We start from the raw sequence: 23,270 nt of genomic DNA on the forward strand, positions 1-23,270 counted from the left end.
AGCTCTAGTTAGAAGAACTATCAAGCTAGCAAGAATTTACTCAAATTACAAATGATGCTACTTTTGCACGTATTTACATCTCTCGTCGTTGAGAATTACTGTAATTAATAAAATGACAGTTAATAAGTGTGCTATTTAAGTTGTTATTGTCTAACAATCGTCTCTTTTCTTTTACAAAAAATTCAAAAATAATAGGTAGTATTAAGACAACACGATGGTTTCAGCCGTGTCAGGCCTAGATTATTCGGAAAATTTTCCAGTGCCGAGCGGGTACCACGTGGTACCCGCTTGCGCATCCGAGCCGTCCATTTTCGTTTTTTAACGGCTCAGATTTGAAAAGAGAAAATGAGAGAAAAAGTGTTGGGATGAAAGAAGAAAGAGACTTTTAATCCGAGCCGTCCAAAAATGCACATGACGGCGCATCCGCGCCGAGCGAATAACACGTGGGATATACCTGCTTGGCACCGAAAAATCTCTCAGATTATTCTCAAATGGCTGGCCTGCCATCCCATTTTAAACTTTTACTGTTAAAGAGATGTTACTTTTACCCCCGGCTTTCTCTTTTTCTCCTTCTTGCAGTTACCGAGAATGGGGAGAATTGGAGTATGGGTCAGCAGCAGCTGGTTTGCCTCGGGCGGGTGCTACTCAAGAAAAGCAAGGTTTTGGTGCTTGACGAAGCCACCGCATCAGTGGATACCCCACTAATTTCTGGTCATAAAAATCCAGTCTCTGTGAATTAGTCTTAGTTTATTTTTTTCTTCTAGGTGCAGGACCTATTGAGGAATATGATTCTTCCACAATGTTGTACTTGAAAATAAGTCTTCTTTGTCTTTCTAAAGCTCGTCGCACAGTACAGTTGAAGGTCGGGTTCTAGACTTCTAGTTTTGAGAAGCAGGCATTTTATTGAATAATCCAGGTCTTCGTTTGGTCACTATTGCATCTTCGACCATGATGAAATCAAGCCGTGCATTTTGCAGTTTGGAATGAATATCATTTTGTTTGGTATTGTTCGTCTATTTTTAGAAGTAACGGGTGTCATGGGTCAGTTGTTGATGATTCGAGCAAGATCAACTAAAAAGCAGTGCACTTTCGGCTGAACCTAGCTTGTGTAAAATTTGGTGTTGTAATGTACTAATGCATAGTATTATGTTTGCAGTACCAACACAAGCTTCCCAAATAAATTCCAAGACAAGGACCAAACAAAATCCGTATCCTGGGATTATTTCTCATTGTTCAACTTATACAGCACATTATCATCATCCATTATTGAAGGAATTTATTTAAAACGGCACGGACCGACCCGACCCGGCTAAGTAAATAGGCCGGCACGTCTTGACACGATTGAAAATGGCACAACACGACACAATTTAAGAAAATAGGCCGGCACGACACAACACGATTGGAAAACGGCACGGCACGGCACGATTGACAAACAGCACGGCATGACACAATTTGAGTAAATACTATAAACGGGCCTGCACGGCACGAAGTACAATTAGCACAGAGTTAAACGGGCTGGCACGACACGGTACGATACGACCCGTTTGACACCTCTAGTCACAAATTTACACTTCTACTTATCCTCCCGAAATTTCCACAAAAACTCCTCGCATATAAGCAAAACAACATGCCTTAATCGCAGTCTAGTATTCATTTTGGGTCTTAAAATCCAATCTCTCCCTCTGCATATGGTCTATAAGAGCATCTCCGCTCTTTCCTCAAATCTTGACTCAAACTTAAATTTGAGTTAAAAATTTTCCAAAACCCTCCTCCACTCCTTACCCAAACCAAAACTCAATTTGGTTATACTCAAACCCTTACTCAAATTTTTGAAGGCAAATTTCACACGTTTAAATTTACAATATTTCCATTAATAAAGTTTTTACTAAAAAATGTGCATATTTGTGCTTGGGCACAATACCAAATGAAGCTTTTACTCATATTTCTACTCAAATTTAAGTGAAAATTTGAATAAGGAGCGAAGATGCTCTAATAAACATTGTATTTCTCTCTCTCCGTTCATTATCCAAAAAACCTTTCTCGAAATTCAAAACGAGCTATTTGGTTTGAGTTTTGAGAGAGGTTTCTTGGATAACGAGTGGATAGAGAAAATAGAGTAATAATTTAGAAAAAAATTATTGAGAACCGTGCGCAGTAGATAGGTTCGATTTTGTCGTTTTGAGACCCAAACCGAACATAGTAGGGGTTTGATTTGTTACCATGGTCAAAACCTGGGATTTTCACGTAATTTTTCCAAAATAGTAATTAAAAAGAACAAGAAAAGGAAAAAGAACGGGAAAATCCAGAAAAAACCAAGAGAGGAAGAGGAAGTTAAAAATAGTTGCTTGCACTCCCTCTCTCCCTCTCTCTCTGGGTTGTCGGATCTCGCTCCCAAAATTGCGCTATAATCAATCTCGTCTTGACCCTATCAGCCATCTACCTCGTCCAACCAATCGATTCCCTTCTACACACTCTTCCTTCTCCAAAACGTGCTCTCTCAATGGTGCGTGTACACGTCATTTCAATCCCTTTTGGTGATCTCTGGCAAGGTCTTCCAGGTATAACTGTTCTCTATTCAATCGATCAATCAACTCCAGCGTTTTTCTCACCTGAGTTCGCTTGAATCTCCCATTTTTATCTCCTTATTCTGAACTGAAGTTCATTGTTGCAACTGGGTTGGAACTCTTGTGTTTCGTGGGTTGGTTTCATATGATGGCATGTTGCACACATGTTTCATGTTTTTCGTGATATCGAATTTGTTTCGGTACTGTGCCTTGGTGTTTTCCGGATGTCCACTTGTTTGTGTTTGAACTCAGATCAGTTTGCTGGTAGATTATCTTCTTCCCTTACGTGAATGCCAATATTTCAAGCATCTGACTCGAAAATAATTGCCAATAAGTGGAGAGGTCGCTCATGTGCGGGTTTGGAGGTGATAATATAACGGGTGTGGGATAACGGACCATATCCTCTTTTGGATAGCACTTGGTTGGCTTAATTCAGAACCTAGATACCATGTTTTCCAATTTTCTTTATCATTTTTTCGATGTTCCCAGCTTTTGGTAGATAGGATCATTTTGGTGAATTGGGTGTTGGTACGAGACTTTGCCAAGGCTTTCATATTGACAGTTTGGTTGTTGCTATCTGAATTTGATTGATCCCCTGGGGAAAAAAAAAATTTCAAGTTGTGGATTTGAACAACTTGGTGGTTGTTTTTTTCACATGGAGTACCTTCCGGTGGAAGTAATTGGGAACATATTATCGCGGCTAGGAGCAGCCAGGGATGTGGTGATAGCATCTGCAACGTGTAGGAAATGGCGAGAAGCTTGTCGCAAACACCTCCACACACTGTCATTCAGTTCTGACGACTGGCCTGTCTATCGTGATCTCACAACCAGTCGGCTTGAGATCCTGATTACTCAGACCATATTTCAAACAGCAGGATTACAAGGCCTGTATATTTTTATGGATGATGTTGATGAATTTTCGGCTTCCACGGTTATTGCTTGGCTCATGTACACAAGGGAAACCTTACGTGAGTTGATTTATAACGTCCGCACTACTCCAAATGTTAACATTCTTGACATATGTGGGCGGCAGAGACTGGAAACATTGGTCTTGGCTCATAATTCAATCACAGGGGTTGAACCTTATTACCAGAGGTTCCCCTGCTTGAAATCCCTTTCTTTGAGTTATGTTAGTATCTCAGCATTGGATCTGAATCTGTTGCTCACTGCTTGCCCTAATATTGAGAGGCTGACACTTATCAATCCTGAGATTGCAATGTCTGATGCTCAGGTTACTGTTGAGCTGAATAGTCCAACACTAAAGACCATATATGTTGAAGCAATTAGCTTGGACAAGTTCATGTTGGAGGCTGATAGCCTTGAGACTCTGCATTTGAAAGATTGTGCTCTTGAAGTTTTTGAACTCGTTGGAAAGGGGAGTTTGAAGCATTTCAAGATCGATGATGTTAGTGTTATACATCTTGATATTGGTGAGACTGTTGAAAATCTTGAGATCGTGGACGTCAGTAATTTCACTATTATTTGGTCAAAATTTTACCAAATGATCTCCAAATCATCCAAATTGCGAAGGCTTCGGCTTTGGGATGTGGTGTTTGATGACGAGGATGAGATTATTGATTTGGAAACAATTGCGCTGTGTTTCCCACTGTTAAGCCGTTTGTCGTTGAGTTATGACTTGAGAGATGGGCTGCTTCACTATGGTTTGCAAGGCTCCTCTTATTTGGAGAACGTGATTGCATTGGAGCTTGGATGGACAGTAGTGAATGACCTCTTCACGGATTGGGTTTCTTGTCTGCTTATACGGTGTCCAAATCTTAAGAAATTGGTCATTCATGGGGTTGTTTCAGAGGCAAAAACACATGAAGAGTGCCAAATGTTTGCAAAATTTACTTCATCTATTGTGCAGCTTATGAGGAAATATATGCACGTAGAAGTGCACTTTGAATATGAATAGAGATACTGGATGTTGCCTTGGTAGAGTAATGGATTCAAATTCTTACTCTGTGAATTATAAAAGCACTTAGGCAGGTAAATTTGTTGCTTGCGGAGCCCGAGGGCTGAGCCTTGTCTTGTGATTAAAAGATAGTGGAAATTGTTTCTGTTTGGATTATTAATGTCATAGAAGGACGACTATTCATTTCAAATTCATATCATTCGGTTAATTTCATGCCTACGGATTTTATTTTATTTCTCTTGAATATTCTTGTTACGTGTGAAGCTTGGAGAGGGCAACCATGGAAGGAGTAGCACCAGTTGCAATTTTTTTATGAGATCTACACTGCCTAGTTGAAGTGTACAATTGGTCTTACTTTTATCATTCAAATCCTCCTCTTTTTTCTCGCTTCTGCATTTCAAGAAACATCAAATAGAAATTAAAATGTGAAAGTTAGTTTCATAAAGTTGACGATGGTCTGCCTTATTCGCTACATTTGTTTAATAGGTAAGGTAAGTAGACTGGAACTTGAATCTCCTAATTAATTAAGGTTCTTGCATTTCATTCACGGTGATTTGAAGAATTGTTCTGAAATACACATCATTCTACTTCGAACAGTGGAAAAAAGTACAACATTTGATGGCAGGCACTTTGAGATGAAGGAAATACGAAGTATCAGTTTTTGCTCTGGGCTCTCCATACTTTCTTGTGTCTTCTATTTTTTAAGGTTTGTTTAGCTTTAGCTGCATTATCTGCTCAGCATTGGTGTCCACATTTACTGGGAGAGAGGTGCTGCATCCCAGTGGCTGTTTTTATGTTTAGTACATGAAAATCTTGACCAGAGCCTTAAGAATGAGGATTACTGTAATATCTTGGTTTACTGTCATTCTGCGTGACATTATCCTGGCCACTAGATTAACTGTTGCACTCTTAACTTGTCCAAAGGAGAGTATTCTATAGGGGCAAAAGATAAGGTCTTGAAAGGTGTTATACTTACAGGTAACGAGTTCATCTCTGCCTTGTGCTGATATTCTGTTCTCCAATTACACACACACCCACTAGAAAGCAAAAAAGGGGAAAACTGGATACGCTCCTTCGTTGCTATTGCGTTTGACGTGCCTAATAATGGTTAGACTTTTGTTCCAAACTGAATGACATTGTAAAAAATCATAGAACGAATTTTCATTGGTGATGAGCAATATACGATACTCAACCCTTTCTTTTTGCTTCTAGTAAGACACTATCTAGTTCAACAAATATTTGTCTATTGTTATACTGTGAGGTCTTTTCACTTTGGCAACTATTTAAATTTCAAAATACCAGCTTGAGCTCATTTGTCTCTTTTAATTTCATTAAAAACTAACACCTTTTCAAGTGGAAGCCTCTTTCTTTCCACTTCCCCAAAACTGTGCTTTATCTATGGAGTTGAGTATAGACACAAGAACTCTCTGACTTTGTGTCCCTCATGTTTCCATCTATTGATAGGGTCTTTATTCCTTCGCTTCTTACTTTTTCCTATTGCAAGGTATACCTAACTGTTAAGAACTCAAGGGCATTTCACTATTCACTGTGGTTTTCTCAACTTTGAGACCAAGTCTTTCCCAATTTGCATAAATATTATATATAGCCTTTGCAAAGATGGGAGTAAGTTAGACATTTTCTAATGCAGCACTTCATTGAAATATGTAATATAGCTTTCCTTTGCTAGTCTTTGATTCTTACTGACAGTCTACTCTCTTATGTTGAGTGATCTTTGTTTCTTCTCTGTCTTAACAGCTGATGGTAGGTTTATCCACTTTCAGCATACATGACTCTATATTGCTTAACTTACGCTGCAAAGCAGATATAATGTAAATCCCAGAAGTAAGTTATGGAAATCAGCTTTCACTATTTGAATTTCATGCGTGACTTTGTTGTTTATTGTTGTTCTATTCATTTATTACCGTGTACCACTCAAATTGCAAAAAATAAAATAAAGTTCAAGACCAGCTTTTTGAAGGCCATGAACATTTTCACATTCATTACTATTTTTTTTCTTTACCAGCAGAAGCGTAAATATCTCCATCCTGGTGCAAATTTTGTGGGATCTGTATTTTGCATGTTGAAAAACGTCTTTAGGTCAATGATGTATGATTAGACATGGTTTTATGATTTATCCCGTCCCTGCGGCAGCTTATAAAAGTTAATGATGGAACATTTATTAGGAGGCTTCTTATACATTCAAGTACTAAAAGCCTGCAATTGAACTGGTTTCTGGAGTATTTAGCAAAGTCATCACAGAATGTCCAAAAGCACTTTTCTTAGTCAGATACAACAATCGGCATGTGATGCGATAGAGGTAGGTAACTTTCCTTTGTTGCTGGTTCAAAGATGCTGAATTTCTAATAGACCAATTATATTTGCGTTGTTTTATGTTTTTGAGGAAATTGTCAATTGGAGATAATTTCTTGGCTTCTTGATGAATTTGTCAGAACCCCAACACTTTTCAGCTTGAAATGTGATAATGGTCTGCTTTTCTGTTATGCTCGGATTTTCCTGGAGTACCTGATCCATAGTGAGATAAAAAATGCTACTGGTACAGCAGCTGCATACAGATCCCCTTTGCGCTCGCCTCGGGTCCCACAAAGATGATCGGAGCCGCTCATTTTGTTCAAAATACGTCGTTTAAGGTCCCAAAAAAAAATTACCTCAATCCGATATCGGGAAGGGTGTTTACGAATCATCCAACTTTGCTTCAAAATCCGATCATCTGGCTAAATTTTGAAGCAAAGTTGGATGATTCGTAAACACCCTTCCCGATATCGGATTGAGGTGATTTTTTTTAGGGACCTTAAACGACGTATTTTGAACAAAATGAGCGGCTCCGATCATCTTTGAGGGACCCGAGGCGGGCGTAAAGGGGATCTGTACGCAGCTGCTGTACCAGTAGCACTACTCTAGTGAGATAGACATTTGCATTTGATTTATGTAGCTGTGTAGAATTTAGCTGCATTAATACGCGTAACTGATTTTGTACATTAGAACAAAACCGAGTTTTAGCTTGCAGCCGGGAGGATTACAAGTTCAGATGTATCTTTTGTCCCTCCTTGTACTTACGTGTATTCATGTACATTTGTGTAAGTATGTGCTATATACCTTCTAACATTTAAAGCCCTTTATGGCTGAATAAGTCAACTATAAAAAAATAATAATATGGACCTGAAATAGGGAATTATTTCTTTTTGTTTCTTTGTTCTAGTAATGTGAAAAAGATTGCTTCTTGTTTTTGCTATACCTTAAGTTGGCAAAAGTAGAGATTCCTCTTTTTCAAAGCATTTGTGGAAATTTTAGTCCGGGGAAGTAATTATGATGTTTATACTTTTGTTGCTTGGACAAAGGCACATTTAAAACTTGCTTCTGCTTGTTTTGCATTTTAGTCCAAACTCGGATTCTATCTATACCCAATATTGGCACCGGTGCATGTCCAGTCATTCGATCACGTGAGAATCTTCAAGCTGATATTTATAAGAAGTTGTGTCATAAAGATACAAGTTGGCCTCAAGCTGTATACTGAAGTTTCATGGTACTCTGTTGTTGGGTTGTCTATAATTGATATTATTAGTAGCTGACATTTATATTTCTTCTTCTAGTATGGTATCGTGGTGATGTAGGTTGTACAGGTTTAACATATTTTACCTTTGAGTAAGTAAGCTAACATACTGCCAACGGGCCTGTGGCCCAGCGGCATGGGAGGGGGGCCTAAGTGTCCAGGGGTGAGGTCTCAAGTTCGAGTAGATGGATCTACAGTCGGCCTGCGTTGTAATCGAACTACTAACCACTAATGCTTCCTATGTCACAAAGAAAAGAAAAAAAAGGTAAGCTGACATACTAGGATTTACTCATTCTATACAAAAGAGGAAAGGAAAAGAAGAAAGATAAGATAAAAACCATAGTCAAGGATATGGTTAAGCTCTCTCTCTCTCTCTCTCTCTCTCTTTTTGTTTTAGTGCAGATGCAGATGAAAAAGCTCCCTTTCTGTGTCTATAAAATAGTGGATACGGATCCATGTCTGTAAGTATGAGATACAGAGGCTACTCCACTATACCTCATATAGTGTCAAACTTAGAAGGAATTGCATAGCCTCATGCAGTTTTCCCTTCAAAGGTACAGGAAATAAACCATTATATTATAGATATTACATTTATACTAGTCATTAATTAAGTGGTAGTGAACTATTCTCCAGAGAGTCCTTAATAAGATAGAATTTGGTTAACTTCCGTACATGTGGAAATTTGAGGATGATTTTTTATTTTTTTTTGTTCCTGCCTGATTCCAGGATTTTGAGTTATGAGCATGGTGGGCATAGGGATGTTAGGCAATTACTGAGTTAAAAATTTTACTTGGTATATGAATACTGTTATTGCCATTTCTCAATTCGACCCCACAAATGTTAGTGAATTGTCCTAAGAACCTATTAAAGCTACAATATTTGCCCTTTATCAATGTCAAACGAGACTCAATTGCTTTTGAAATGTAAGGGATTTTAGGTATTTAATCCTAATGTTTATATATATTGGCTCACCTCATAATCACAGAATTACAAAGGGAGTGCAAATAACAAAAATTGGAGTGTATAGTTCCATGCTTAAGTGACAAGTAATGTCTAAACCTAAATTGACCATACTAGATAGGTCTTCAAAAGTATACTTTTAAGATAAGATCCAGACCAATTAGCTTTCAAGACCAATGAGCATTCACAGAAAAAGAAGCAAATGAAACAATAAAGAACTAGAGCTTGAAAGAAATGCCAAGTCCAAGGAACCCCCTCATATCAAAATCCCATCAAATAAAAATCTATCAAAGTTTTCCCATAAGAAGAACATGTTAGTTGCAATCAATAATAAATGTAAGAGTATGGAAATGCATACATACCTAATCCTTGAACTTCTCTTACCTTTTCCAAGCCAATCAATCATTGGTTTAACTAAGGAATAATTGGTACGAGCCATTTTACTTGCTATAGAGTGGTAGATGAACCCAACATAAAATATTTGCATCCTCTTGTTTTATGATGGGAGATGTATATGGGTCCAATACCTAAAGTAAAGTCCCACTCTCTCTTAATTATATGTATGTAGTTGTGTACTTATGTGTACAAGGCACATATAAATAGACATCTATGGTGGTGGTCATGGATAGCTAGAAAACTTTAAGAGTGGAGAAACCAATTCCTAATCCTTTCTCTAGGGATTAGATAGGGTCATTATTGAGATCAATCTTAAGGCACACTGTTAGTTTTTTTTTTTGTGAAAATTGAACGCGTTAAAGCAAAAGCCAAATGTAGTAATTAAAATGCAGCTTTTGAATCATGAGTTATTTGAGCTAATTTCAAGGGGAAAAATCTTGCATAAAAGTAAAAGTTGCACGAAAACAATTTGATGCTCATTTTGAAAATTTAAAAGGCTTTAAAAATGATTTGAAAACTTTGATCAAATCCCCCTAACAGAGAACCGAGGTTTAAAGACACCAAAAACAATCCTACTAGTTAGGGGGTTTTATGAGGTGCAAATATTGGAGTCCACTCTGCAATGGATTATATCTAAACATGGGGCATCAGGGAAATCAAATTTTCTATTAGTGGAAAAGAATCTCAATGTGGGCATGGGTTTAGGTGATGACAGGGAATGGATGTTGACCCATCAACAAAGGGGATAATACCAAACTAATCCATCTCTTGAGCTTGGATTAAAAATACAAGTGGGTGTTTTCTTATGTGATTATTGTAATGTTTTGGTAGGAATGATACATACACTGTTAGATATACGTGTGTATGTGCGTTTGTTATATATGTATTGACAGGTAAAATTCGAAAAGTAAAGTAGAAAATTCATAAACACAACAATGTTCATAATATTTTACACAACATGCCTCCACTGTGTGTTATTTGCAATTAGATTATTTGTTAGTATTTTAGAATTACCAACGAGACACTGCCACATTAACCTATTGGCCAAAATATCATACATTTCCTGGTGATATCAATCTCCCTAATCTCTCCCACTCCAAGGGCATGAAACTGTCCTAGTAAACACAATCCTCCTTTGATGTACAAAAAGATCAAGAAACTAACTTTGGTTCTTTCCCTTCTATTTCCCCCAGCTTTTACCCTGCTTTTATGAAAGAAGAAGAACTTGTCTCATCTATCTACAACTGGATGTTGAATTTTTTTGTTTTCTATACTTTATTTTCTCTTATTTTTTGTAGTAGTACTTCACAATGTTCACATCTCTAGGGCTCAAGGGCCAATGGGAAAGCCCAGTCGGTTAGAGAGAGTGGAGTAGGAGTCAGTAGTGATTCTAGTGGGTTCCTGCAAAAGACCCCACCTTCCTTGTAAATTATTTTTCCTTATTTTAAAGTTTTCTGTTTTCAAAACCCCACAAAGGCCAGAGGCCCTGAGACAGATTTGCAAGGACAAGATTTTCTGTACCCAAAGGTATGAATTTCAAATCTGATAATAATTACTCCTAAAAGAAGGCGGTAAAGCACAAACCCAAAACTGAACAATCAAACAGGTTTCTTCATTGACAAGGAGAGAAGAAAGAAGAGAGAGACAGAGAGAGACCCATGAAAAAGTTCCATCGGTAGGAGAGAGAAAGGGAGAGAGAGAGAAACCTTTGAGGAGAAAAAGACCGGATATACTTGGACAAGAAAGGTCTGATCGTTTCTACTACTCCCTTCTTTCGTGTCTCTCTCAGCTGGGTTCTCCTCCAGCAGTGGACTTTTATCTCTCGAGAATTCAACAGGAAAAAAATAGGTAAAACCGGTGGAAATTCAATTCCAGGATATAGTAGTAGTAGTTTTTGGTTCCATTCCCCTGTTTCTCATCAAATCCTTACACCTTTTTCTCTCTGTTTTCTTTGAACTGGAAATTCATTTCCAATCATTTCTCTTCTTGAAGTTTTTGAAGAGGTATCAGAATGATTTGAAGATTTGGAATTTCTGAATGGCTGGTCATAGAATTGGAGGAACAGCTGGTTTGTCAGACTCAGGGCCTTCAAACTACCATCTCCCATATGCAGTTTTTCATGGGATTAATAATCCTCCCACAAGCTTCATGTAATTAATTTTTCAATCTCTGTATATTACTTCAGTTTTTTGATTAATGGGTTCTGTTTGTTCTTCCCTATTTGATTGGTTACTGTAGTTCTCTCTTGCTTTTTCTGACATGGGTTGTTCATAATCTCCTGTCTTGTAGCAATCAAGAAAGATCTGCTTTTGCTTTTGGAGAGCTAGAGGAAGCTATTGTGCTGCAAGGAGTGAGGTTCAAGAATGATGAAGCTAGTAAATCATGTATAGCTTCTCTCCCTCTTCTTTTCTGACGTTTGACAAGCATAACCTAACCTCCTAAAAGGAGAGAGAGAGAGAGAGAGAGAGAGAGAGAGAGAGAGAGAGAGAGAGAGAGAGAGAGAGAGGGATTTGGGGGGGTTTCTATTCTGATACAGTAATCATTTTGGAAGGAGGAAGTTGAAATGGCGTGGGGTACCAAACAAGGAAAATTTTACTAACTCCATAACTGCAGAAGAGAAAAAAGGAAGGGGTGGGGGGATTAGGTTCTTCTTTCTTTTTCATGAGCTCTGAAAATCTGAGCAAAGTCTTTTTATTTTCACTTGATCCTATCCTTGAAAGAGATTTTTGCTTTTGTGATCCTGTGCAGCTTTATTTGCAGCAACCAGGCCTGCTGCAGCAGCTACTCTGGAAATGTTCCCTTCTTGGCCTCCTCTGAGATTCCATCAAACCCCAACAACAGTAGTCTCTCTCTCTCTCTCTCTCTCTCTCTCTCTCTCTCTCTCTCTCCTTATCTTTGACTATTTGTTTTCACATGGTTTCTGGATAAAACAAGAACCAGCTCTCTTTATCTTCACTTTCTTGCCTACCTATTTGGGAAAAATGAGTTTTTTGGGGTGGTCATGAGGTGCTCATGGGCTCCTGATAAAAACAAAGAATCACACTCTATCTTTGGCTTCTCAATCAGGGGATTCTGTGAGTGGTTCTTAAAAAAAATTTCCCCCCTTGTCTATGTAAATTTTGTTTTTTGTTGAATATCCATTTGAAGAATGAGATCTTTGAATTGATTTTGGGTGATCTTTTGGATGATTTTTTCGACTACCCACTTGGATTATTTTAATGGAGTACTTTTATAGGGGAGTTCAAAATCAGGAGGGGAGAGTCAGAGCACTGACTCAGGATCAGGAGTGAACGCTCTTTCATCAAGCAAGGCCAAGGGCCATATCGAAGCAGAGTCCCCCATGAGTAGAAAAGCACCTTCTTCTGATCATCATCATCATCATCATCAGGCGTTTGAGCATCACCCCCAGCTGCCCCACCAGCAACAAGCACCACTGGAAATGATAAGCGATGGCTCTGGAACAGGTTTACTGTCACAGGCTCAAGTCACTCATCAACACCCTGCCAAACACAACCCAGAAAAGGTTCTTGATCCTCTTCTTCAATACTACTCCATATTTCTTCTCCCGTTTCAAAGAGATTGTCCGCACGAGGACTTAAAAAGACGCTGCTTTTTTATCTAAAGTTTGAAGTATATATATTTGCCCCCAAAAGTGGAAGAATTGTTATTTACAGAAAATATTGATTTTTTTAGACAAATATAAACTCATCTTAGTTACAATTTACAATGTTTTTAGAGCCGAAAGCCACTTATGTTAAATTTTTCAGTGATTTTCTTAGCAGCATAATGTTGAGAGATGTATGGAATTGGTTACTTCTGACCTCTTACCAAAACCCAAAGTCCCAGGAAAAAAGGTGGCATTTTTTTTTGTTGTTATTCACCCCCTGTTTTCTCTCTCTGCACCCGAAAGCGTAAATCCCTCAACTTTCAGAAAATAAATCCAAAAGGCAGAGCGGCTCAGAAATTTCTGGCTCAGCAATTCAATGGGATTATTAATTTGATACTTATTGGAGTCTGACATGGAAAAATAAAAAGTGCCTTGCAACTGTTTTTTGTACTCCTACTCATAATGACAAGCTTTACTCATTTCCCAAAACTGAAGTTTTGAAGTCCTCATCCATATCTATTTTGGAAGGACAAAATCATCAAAATCCCATGGACCCGGAAATTCAAATGGGTAATGATCTAAACTACCCCTTGAAAACAATATTATAGTTGTATCATCACCTTTCTCGAAAACTGTAGGGCATCAGATTTTAGTTTATTGATTAGTACTAGTATCTTTCTTCCTAATCGTTATTACTACATTTTCTGCTGTGAAAAATTACATTAGCACTGAGTTTTTTAATTAAATATCTTGACCTCGAGGAATTTTTTTAGTTGAACTTTATACTTGTAGGGTTTTCCTGGCTGGTATAAGTGCAGTTTTTGGGAAAATTCGAAAAGGGTATTTTTTAAAGTAAAAAATGGAGTAATTGTTTTTACTTTTGAGTGTTGCAGAGGAAAGGAGCTGGTTCATCTTCAGAGAAAGGACAGGATCCCAAGGTAATGAAATAATTTAGGGCCAATGGGACCCTATGTGGGAGGCCTAGGATTACGTCGTGGGCGTTTGAAAAATATTTTCTGGAACCTATATGATCTATATTATTAACACCCCGTTAGTCCCCACTTATGTATATAATATTGACAAGAAAGAAAAAGAAAAAGAAAAATTTTATGAGCAAAATCTCAGTGGCACCGTACAAATGCTTATAGATCCGAAGGAAATGATATACATGAACAATGGTGCTAGCACGACACACAAATTCACTCACATAAGCATTACGAGTACATGAATCTCAAAACATTCCAGGATGTGCCATGTATTCGTAAATGTGAATGGGGTTTGTGGTGCAAATCTTGTAGTGCACCTTGTAGTGTGGCATTCAAACTGTCCATCTCGTCAATCAATGGTTTAGATATGTTTGTTAACTCTTATCGGTAAGAGTTAACTTTGATCGGCAAGAGTGTTTCAGCGAATCTGTACCATCGATTGTGGAAAAGACGGTTGAATGCCGAACTATAGGGTCCCGGGTCCGTCTGACTGTATATAGTATGCAAATGTTGCAGTTCTAAACATTTCTTTTGGAGCTCATCAAACACGTGAATTCAAATTGATGTATCAATATTCCAAGGCTAATTAGAGTGAAAATCCATGCATTGGGTTGTAACAGACATTAAGACGTTTGGCTCAGAACAGAGAAGCAGCAAAGAAGAGCAGACTCAGGAAAAAGGTATCTGGATCTGTTACCGGCTATAGAAACTAGCCCTAAATGCCATCCATTTTTTCATTTTTAATTCCTAGCTTAGAATTGGAAAACGTCACCTCTCTCTCTCTCTCTCTCTCTCTCTCAGGCCTATGTGCAGCAGCTAGAGACAAGTAGGTTAAAGCTGGCTCAGTTAGAACAGGACCTCCAGCGAGCTCGATCTCAGGTTCTTGAATTTTCTTGAAAGTTGTGTGTAATTGTGTATACGTATGAATACATAAATGTAATACAGTGTTCTGATTTATGCAAAGTTTATGGTAATTAATGTGATCAACTCACCTTTTTCTTCAGAAAAGTTAAACTCTTTTTTATGTCTTCTTGCATGTAAATTTACGATATTGTCCAATGAAATTCGTAAATGAAAATGGCAAATCTTGTAACATATCATGCAAAAAAAAAGAAAGAAAAGAAAAAAGATCATAGAAAAGAGGAATGTAAAATTACTACCCAAAGTTAATTAACCTATTAGTGGGTTTAAATTTTTTATTTATTTTTGGTTTGGGTTATCAGGGATTGTTTGTGGGAGGAGGTGGTGGTGCTTGTGGAAGTATCAGCTCAGGTGAGTTTTTCCTCATTTGCATGAAAAATGTTCTTCCAGAATTGACGCGGTAGTGGCATTTCTGTAAATAACAGACATCATCAGGTGTTATTTTTATCATTTTCAGTAATAAAATAAACAGAAGACAAAAAGGAAGATAATAATAATCTCAAAAAAGCTTTTGCATTTTGATCAAAATTGCCTGAGGCATAGCTTTACACAAGTTATACCAAATGTAAACTCAGATTACTATTACACCCACCCAAAAAAATGTCTCCATCATGGGGTTTACTTGTTTGTCATTTAGGGAAAGAATTGAGGGTCCTTATTCTTCTTGATGTATACATAAACTTCTTAGGCAATGACTGGGCGCACTCGTTAACGTAACGAGTGATTATTTTGGGTTCTAGAGGCTTCCACCACCGCAAATTCATGTGGGGCTCAGACCCACGTGAATGTGTGGCAGTGGAGGTTCTTAGAGCACCATGTGGCCGAGCTCCAAAGCTGAGATAGAGCAACATGAAAATTTGGAGGACTACAAAGTTATACTACTATTATAATAATGGTAGTGGTCCTAGTGGATAGTGATATTTCTCTTATTGGAGGCAGTGCCTGGCCTACCTTAAGGAGGCTATGGCCCCATAATTTCTAATCCCTTTCCTCTCTAGGGCCCCCTTTTCTCTTCATTAATGTTTAGCCCGATCTGAAGAGAAGTGTCTCAAACGGTAGAACTCATTGCCTGCTACGATATTATTTTTTCATTGCCTTAGCAATGTCAGACTATGAAATGAAGTAAAATTTTGTCTCGGCAGTGATATCAACAATCTATCGAGGTTTATTTTTTGATTTTTAAAATGCTGTTATTTGAAAAGATGAACGTCTTTTTAGCATATAACTTCGCTCTTAATCGAGTTCAAATCCTGATTCCGCTCGTGATCGATTGCAGGTGCTGCAATATTTGACATGGAATATGCAAGATGGTTAGATGATGATCACAGGCACATGGCGGAACTCCGGACAGGGTTGCAAGCTCATTTATCCGATAGCAATCTTAGAGTTGTGGTAGATGGATATGTGGCTCATTACGATGAAATTTTCCAGTTAAAGGGGGTTGCTGCCAAATCGGATGTCTTCCACCTCATCACCGGAATGTGGACTACCCCAGCCGAACGTTGCTTCCTCTGGATGGGTGGTTTCCGGCCTTCCGAGCTCATCAAGGTTTGAAACACTTAAAGCTCATTGTTTCTTAAAACATATCACTCATACTGCTGCCATGAAAACATTAAGTACGATTTATATCAAGGCGATTAGTCTCTTAAGTCTTCAGGGGTTATATAGTCATTTCACGCTTAATGCAGTTGGAAGTTATTTTGCCAAGAAGTTCAATTTTAAGGAGTTCCCTTATCTGCCACATTCCAAAATAGATCATGGGAAAAAGAAACAAATACACCCTGAAACCAGTAAGGGTCCTTTTCAAGAGTCGCAGAAAATCCCATGGCTGGAATATGTCATTTTCTCCCTATGCTTGCCGTGTCAATGAATTAACCACCCACCAACCACTCCTAAATTCTATCTTGGTGGGCTTTTCGTCACCAAACCGCCCCTTCGCTGAAAAATTATATCTTGGGTAAGGAACTCCACGTCAATGGTCCACTTGACCGATAAGGGCCCAAAAAAGTTGGGTAAAGTGGCATTGTATCCCTTGGTAAATTTCAAATGTCATATTTTTGCACACGTATTGGTCGGGTGTATTCCTAAATCCTAACATCCCTGAATTGAAAGTTCAGTAGTTACTTTACAGAAAGACGAAATTGGGACATGAAAAGCAAGTAGAAAGTGGACTGCGTTATTCATTTTCATTTTAAGTGACATTTTTGCTATGTAACCCATAACAACGTCTAGAAACTTGTGGTTCAAAACGTATTACAAGGGATTTTATCTTTGGACCAAGCTTGTACACATGCTTCTAGAGCTACTCGAGTTTATCACTACTATCTGTGCAAGAAAATTGCACTGTTTTGCACTTCAAAGTTTAAATTTCAATTATCTGTATCATTACTTTTTGTGGCTAGCTTCCACGGTCTCGAACTCATGCATAGTTTCTTTTGATGATGGGCAGATGTTAATGAGCCAATTAGACCCATTGACAGAGCAGCAAGTCGTGGGGATTTACAGCCTGCAGCAGTCCTCACAACAGGCAGAGGAGGCCCTGTCCCAGGGACTGGAGCAGCTACAGCAGTCTCTGGTCGACACTATTGCCGGTGGGTCCGTCACCGATGGCATGCACCACATGGCTGTTGCCTTGGGCAAGATCACCAATCTTGAAGGCTTCGTTCGCCAGGTAAACATGTCTCGGAAATACTAATACTTTGACTAAAAGTATTGGTTTATTTTTTACTTTTCCGATCCCCATTATAGTTTCTTTTCAAAATCTCAATCCTTAGGACTTACATTTGATCGTTCCATGCATTCATTTGAATTTTATGTTCTATTTTCTTTTCCTTCAAAATTGAACAAACTTGGTAAATTAATATGCTTTATATACAAAGATATGAAACCAGAAAATCTGTGTGGTGAAACCATTTGGGATGGGCAGTAGTAAAACTTCTATCTTCCCTTGAGATTTGATATACACATACTTTGTTCGCTTGTGGTTTCCAAAACCACCCCCACTCACTCTCTCTCTCTCTCTCTCTCTCTCTCTCTCAACACGATCTCCGTCTCTTTATTCTCATTTCTCTATCTTTCTCTCTTCACTTATTACCTCAAAAACCTCCGAGTTAGAGATTTTAGTGACCTGCAAATGGAAGAAAGACAATTTCTCATGGTTAGGGCCCCATCATGTCTTTAAGAGAATACTTCCTCCTCAAGAAATTCCTTTCCACAATGCTTTATTAAATGATATAATGACTGTGAAAACTTTTTTGAAAGTTAGGAAGTAAGAATGACACAAAAGATCACTTTAATCGGCAAAGCTGTTAAGTTTATGGGTCCCATTAAGCCAAGATTCACAGGGCCAACCAGGGAACAATTGACTTAACAGGTATAATAACATATGTTTTGCCTATATTGACTGATTTGGTAGTTAAGAGACCTTCCATTTTATTGTTCGATTCCTTTCATCTGTCCTTTGTTCGCGCCGCAATTCTTCCTCAAGCCTTGATGCTTAAAAAGGCACCACTTTCTTGTTTTCGATTTCTTTTTTTTTTTTTTGTCATCTATGCTTTCCCGGCCTGATGCATTGTCCAGGGTATCGATTCCGTAGGATCAGTTGAACTCATCATCTCACTGCACCTAAGTGCAGCCAAGCAATTATTCGAGCCAACTGTCTCGGCTGTTGCACTCTCTTACGGAAGCTTGATTCCAACATTTGAATTGACTTTACTTTTAAACAAGTTTTAACGTATATGTCGATCGCGTAATCCTCATTTGACCTTGAAAAAAATCGAGCAGTCGCTATCGCTTTGCTTTAGTTTAAATATATGCGGATGAGCTAGGGCATATTCATTAGAACCTCTTATTTGAGAGAAATTGTTTTTGTTATCTTGTGGTGGATATTCCTTTGCTTTGGTTTTAATTAAGAAGTCCATTTTTACATTGCTGAAGTTGTTGCTTTCAAGAGTAGGTTTGAAAAGACATCTTTTTTCAAATAAAAAAGCATTGCCAGACCCATCAACAGAGTTTTAAAAGAAATTTGGGCCAATATTATTGAAGAACTATACAAAAAGCTCCAATTTTCTATGTTTCTGTTGGAATAGTCCAAATTCCATTGATAAAGACAAGTTGAACACGGGTTTCAACTCCTTGGAAATTTTGTCTACATCAATTTTGTAATAACCATTTGTTCTTAAGGTGGCACCAGGGCCACATATTTGATGACCATTTTTTGCTACCATTTTGAATTGATATATTTTTGAATATATCCCTTTCTTCAGCTATTTAGATTTATTATTTAATTGTCTGAAAAAAAAAAATCAACGGTAATTGTAGGCTGATAATTTAAGACAACAAACTCTTCATCAACTGTGCCGGATATTGACCGTTCGACAAGCGGCGCGATGTTTTTTGGTGATTGGAGAGTACTACGGTCGGCTACGAGCCCTAAGTTCCCTTTGGGCATCTCGCCCGCGAGAGTAAGATTTTTGACTCATCTAAAGCTCTTTGTTCCTGTACTTCAATTTGAGGATTCGATTTTTCCATATCCTTTTGAGTCTAAAATAGGGCATGGGAGAAAATAAAGTCTTGAAGGAATTAGCAAAGTAGAAATCACGACAATTTTACTTTGGAGGAATAGTAAAAGAAATATGGATGGTAGTACAGTAAATGTCGTAGTACTAGCATGCATAGTAGTACTAGTATTTATTTCACATGCATGTACCATATATACGTAGTAATACGTGCGTCTGATCAACATATAATTGTTGGAGGTTGTTGTTTTCTCTTGTGGGTTTTCTCTTTTCCGGCTTGATGGTGCTTAGGGTCCTTTTAATCTTTCAAAACAAAAAATACGTGCATCTGATTTATTGGTCATGGTTCGTTTATATTTTTGTTGTACAGTATGTATATAGCAGATCGATTATCTTTTTATCGTTAAAACTTTTTTTCAGGACGATGATTAGCGACGATAATTCGTGCCAGACAACCACGGATTTACAAATGGTGCAATCTTCGCAACACCACTTTTCCAACTTTTGATCCACACCGTCCATATATCCAGAAAGCTGTTTAGTGTTGAGATTTATGGTGATTGAATTCCCCTCCCCGCCCCCCTAGCTTTTGGCGGTCTTGGCTTTCTTGAAGAAGCTTAGAACTGTAGATCGATGGAGGGTATATTTGATTCTCCGTTAGATTAGTAGTACTAGTAATATTATAGTATATCCTTTATACTACTACAACTCTAGTAATTAAGTCACCTTGTAAATGTAAAATCAATTTTATGTGAAAGAAACGAGGAAGCTAAGCTGCTACTCATACTTGAGTAACCAAAGAGAGAAATCAACAGTACTGATCTATTACTGCATCCATGTAGTGTACTACTCCTATATTGCTAATTTGCTATTGTCTTCTTGCTTCTTTATGAGTTTTGATTCTTTTGAAAGTGTAACTTGACGAGAGAGAGAGAGAGAGAGAGAGAAAAGAGGATTGCTTTGTCTTCTTCTTCCAATGCTTATTGGGGAGTAAATGAATGGGAACACAAAAGTAGGAGGGGGATAAGGAAGATATGGATTAATTAATAATTTTTATTTTTTGAGGAATTTATTGCTCTTTAATACTCCTATAGTCCTGTATGAATTGGTTGTGAGAGAGAGAGAGAGAGAGAGAGAGCGCTATTGTCTTGTACTCCATGATGAATGATGCAAATTTGTACGGTAGTATGGGCTAAGAATAAATATTGGGTGAAGGGGTGGTGTTGGTATTTGCTTCATATTAATGAAAGTCGTTGGGGGTTATTCTAATGCATGAAGGACACCACACACACACAGAGAGAGAGAGAGAGAGAGAGAGAGAGAGAGAGAGAGAGAGAGAGAGTTATCTTGTTCTAATGGGACTTGTAAATAAAGAATATTGTATAGGGAGAGAGGGACGAGGGTTATCTGCTAGTCCAGTAGTAATTTGGACAAAATGTGGAGAGGACAAATTAATGCATGAATGCAAGCAGTGATGGCAACGGGACAGATCGAAGGCGGATATTGACATATCCGAATTCGAATCCTCCACCCAAATCCTTCCCGAACTCCGATCGGATATATTTTTGGGTATTCCATTCCTGCCCTAAACAGAAACGTCTGATCGGAGATTTGGATATCCGAATTTCAAAAAAAATAAAAAAATTGACCCGATTTGAAAGTCTCCGCTTTTTTCTGTCAAGTGTAATACTCTACTAATTTCTTCCATGATTTTATACTAGCAGTTGGGCAGGTGTTTTTTTTTTGTTTGGTAAACAGTTAGGCAGTGTAGTATTACTTACAAGCAATTCACAGACTCAACCAGAGATTACCTAGTCGAGTCGTCGACACTCGACTGGGGGTGGGAGGGAGACTTGGAGAGGATCAGAGGAGAGAAGTTGTGAAGAATGAGTGTGAAGTTGGCGCTGGGGTGACAAAACCCTAAAATATATATATATATATATATATATATATATATATATATATATATATATATATATATATATATATATTCGGGGATTTAGGGCGAATCAGGTTGGGGACAGACTTACCCAAAATCGGACTGATCCCCGAATTTTTTTTAAAAAAAACTTCATATCCGCCCCGATCCGTTCGAAGTGGGTAACAGATCGAATACAGACGGATCGGCCGAGATGGCGATCCCTAAATGCAAGAGGGGATCAGCAGTACATATTAATTTAATAGTGTAATATTTGCATGTTTCAGTTTTTGTACAAAGCACTTCCGGGGAAAAAAACAAAAGAAAAGAAAAACAAAGTGGAGAGAACACAGCAAACAAACGTGGTCAGGTCTAAAGAAAATAAAAATGAAAATTTGCTTGTTGAAGATTTTACTGTGCATGTGGATGGATTACGACCTTAACAGAAATGACTGTGAATTAGTAACATATAGGAGTACTAGTTTATTTCGAAAACACAATTTAAAGTTCAAAAGTTTTCTTAAAAATTACTAGGAGTAGTAATTTGCGGGAATGGAATGAATTGAATAATGACAGAAACAACAAAAAGATAAAGGCATCAACTAACATGCTCTTGCAGCAGGTTAATCTAACTTTTTTGGTGTTAATTTTATTTTATTTTATTTTATGGACAAAAAATCCTAAACTGATTTATATTATCTTTCAGAACTTTAATGCCTCAGCTTATCACCTTTTGGTTCCATGATGAGCATTACTACCATTTACCAGTATAATCTCTTTAACTAGTACTAATAAAAAGGTGGTCATTATCACCCTGCTTTTGCAAACCATAGATATCTCCATTAATTATTTTGGTATTATAATTAGATGACCTTATCCTCCTCCTTTATTTGTTAATGCATCCGTCTTTTTACAGATTAGGTTTGGTTGAATCAAAAGAATAATCCTGCTTTAGTCATTACTACTTTTTAAATTGAGAAATTTTTTTTAATTAATTAATTAAATTAGAAGATACTATAAAAGGGCATAATCTTATCAGTCAAGATTATAGGCCATAGGACACTTATAAATTATCAGATCTGGAGCATTGAATTGGATAAATATCTCATGTTTAAAGAAATTTTATTGACTATGAAAAAACATCCACTTGATAATTTTTCTTTATCTGGGCTTTTAGGCCAGGGTGTAGGCTTTGTCCCAATTGGTTTCTCATATGGGAAAATGACGGCCCAGGACGTGTTTTGATAATTAATACCCTTCAAGGACATACTAAGAACAATTGTTAATGTTCTTGATGAGTAGTAATTATCAAAACACGTCTTGGGCCGTCATTTTCCCTTACCCTTAGCATTGTAGCTCTTGTATAGGTCTCAGGTTAGGAATATGATGCCATTACTTCCTGTTCCTATTAATCTTTGAAACAATTTCAGAGATTAGTAAAATCTTTTTCACCTTTCAAAAAAATAGATAAGGTGAATTTCACTAATATATTGGGGGTGAGATATTTAATATCACAAGGTGCAAGGTATACAATATCATGGGAAGGGCGGTAATGATTAATCCCATCAATATTGATCTAGTACCTACGCGGATAAAAAAAAAAAAAATCAATATTGATTTAATTAAATAATTTATTCCCTACTTTTATATATATCACTTCATTATTAATTTCAGAAAACAAACGAATCCCAAGTTTATAGTCTACATTAACTAAGGGTTCAAACCTCATTAAGTACAACTAGAACTACTGACTTCCGCCCATTGGCGGAGAAAATAAGGTACGAGTGGGGTCACTTGACTTCCATACTTCGTTAATCTAGACTATATTATAAAAGCCAAACATTCCAAATTTCGTTAATCTTACAAAAGCCAAACATTTTAAACTTCGGGGCCAGTGGAGAGTTTGTCTGGTCGTTAA

General features: G+C 37.6%; 2 protein-coding genes across 10 annotated transcripts; both read left to right on the top strand.

The window, feature by feature from the left end:
• The first annotated feature begins 2,313 nt into the window (after nt 1–2,313).
• On the top strand, nt 2,314–4,687 carry LOC131329068 (F-box/LRR-repeat protein At1g67190-like). Its single transcript, XM_058362160.1, has one exon. It carries the CDS (start codon nt 3,220–3,222, stop codon nt 4,477–4,479), a length of 1,260 nt encoding a protein of 419 aa, XP_058218143.1. The 5' UTR covers nt 2,314–3,219; the 3' UTR covers nt 4,480–4,687.
• Nucleotides 4,688–6,239: 1,552 nt separating this feature from the next.
• On the top strand, nt 6,240–20,324 carry LOC131328615 (transcription factor TGA9-like). 9 transcript variants are annotated; one of them, XM_058361925.1, is made up of 14 exons: nt 6,240–6,321; nt 6,663–6,796; nt 11,396–11,553; nt 11,693–11,787; nt 12,152–12,243; nt 12,639–12,926; nt 13,904–13,948; nt 14,617–14,676; nt 14,798–14,875; nt 15,220–15,268; nt 16,194–16,465; nt 17,367–17,588; nt 19,238–19,380; nt 19,855–20,324. In XM_058361925.1, the coding sequence occupies exons 3-14, from the start codon at nt 11,441–11,443 to the stop codon at nt 19,940–19,942; spliced, it is 1,545 nt and encodes a 514-aa protein (XP_058217908.1). In that variant the 5' UTR covers nt 6,240–6,321; nt 6,663–6,796; nt 11,396–11,440; the 3' UTR covers nt 19,943–20,324. The 9 variants fall into 9 exon arrangements, with proteins under 9 accessions (XP_058217908.1, XP_058217960.1, XP_058217591.1 ...); XM_058361608.1 differs by lacking the exons at nt 6,240–6,321; nt 6,663–6,796 and adding exons at nt 10,749–10,930; nt 11,010–11,251 and having other exon boundaries at nt 12,152–12,246; XM_058361977.1 differs by lacking the exons at nt 6,240–6,321; nt 6,663–6,796 and adding an exon at nt 10,747–11,251 and having other exon boundaries at nt 12,164–12,246.
• The last annotated feature ends 2,946 nt before the right edge of the window (nt 20,325–23,270 follow it).

The sequence above is a fragment of the Rhododendron vialii genome, chromosome 1a (assembly GCF_030253575.1).
Source record: "Rhododendron vialii isolate Sample 1 chromosome 1a, ASM3025357v1".
NCBI classification, from domain to species: domain Eukaryota; kingdom Viridiplantae; phylum Streptophyta; class Magnoliopsida; order Ericales; family Ericaceae; genus Rhododendron; species Rhododendron vialii.

Excerpts from the sequence above, each read along its gene's own strand:
- LOC131329068 (XM_058362160.1), top strand. The coding sequence starts at position 3,220 with ATGGAGTACCTTCCGGTGGAAGTAATTGGGAACATATTATCGCGGCTA.
- LOC131328615 (XM_058361559.1), top strand. The coding sequence starts at position 11,441 with ATGGCTGGTCATAGAATTGGAGGAACAGCTGGTTTGTCAGACTCAGGG. Across the intron at positions 11,788-12,151 it reads TGATGAAGCTAGTAAATCAT|CTTTATTTGCAGCAACCAGG; the intron begins GTATAGCTTCTC and ends GATCCTGTGCAG. Across the intron at positions 14,677-14,797 it reads AGAGCAGACTCAGGAAAAAG|GCCTATGTGCAGCAGCTAGA; the intron begins GTATCTGGATCT and ends TCTCTCTCTCAG.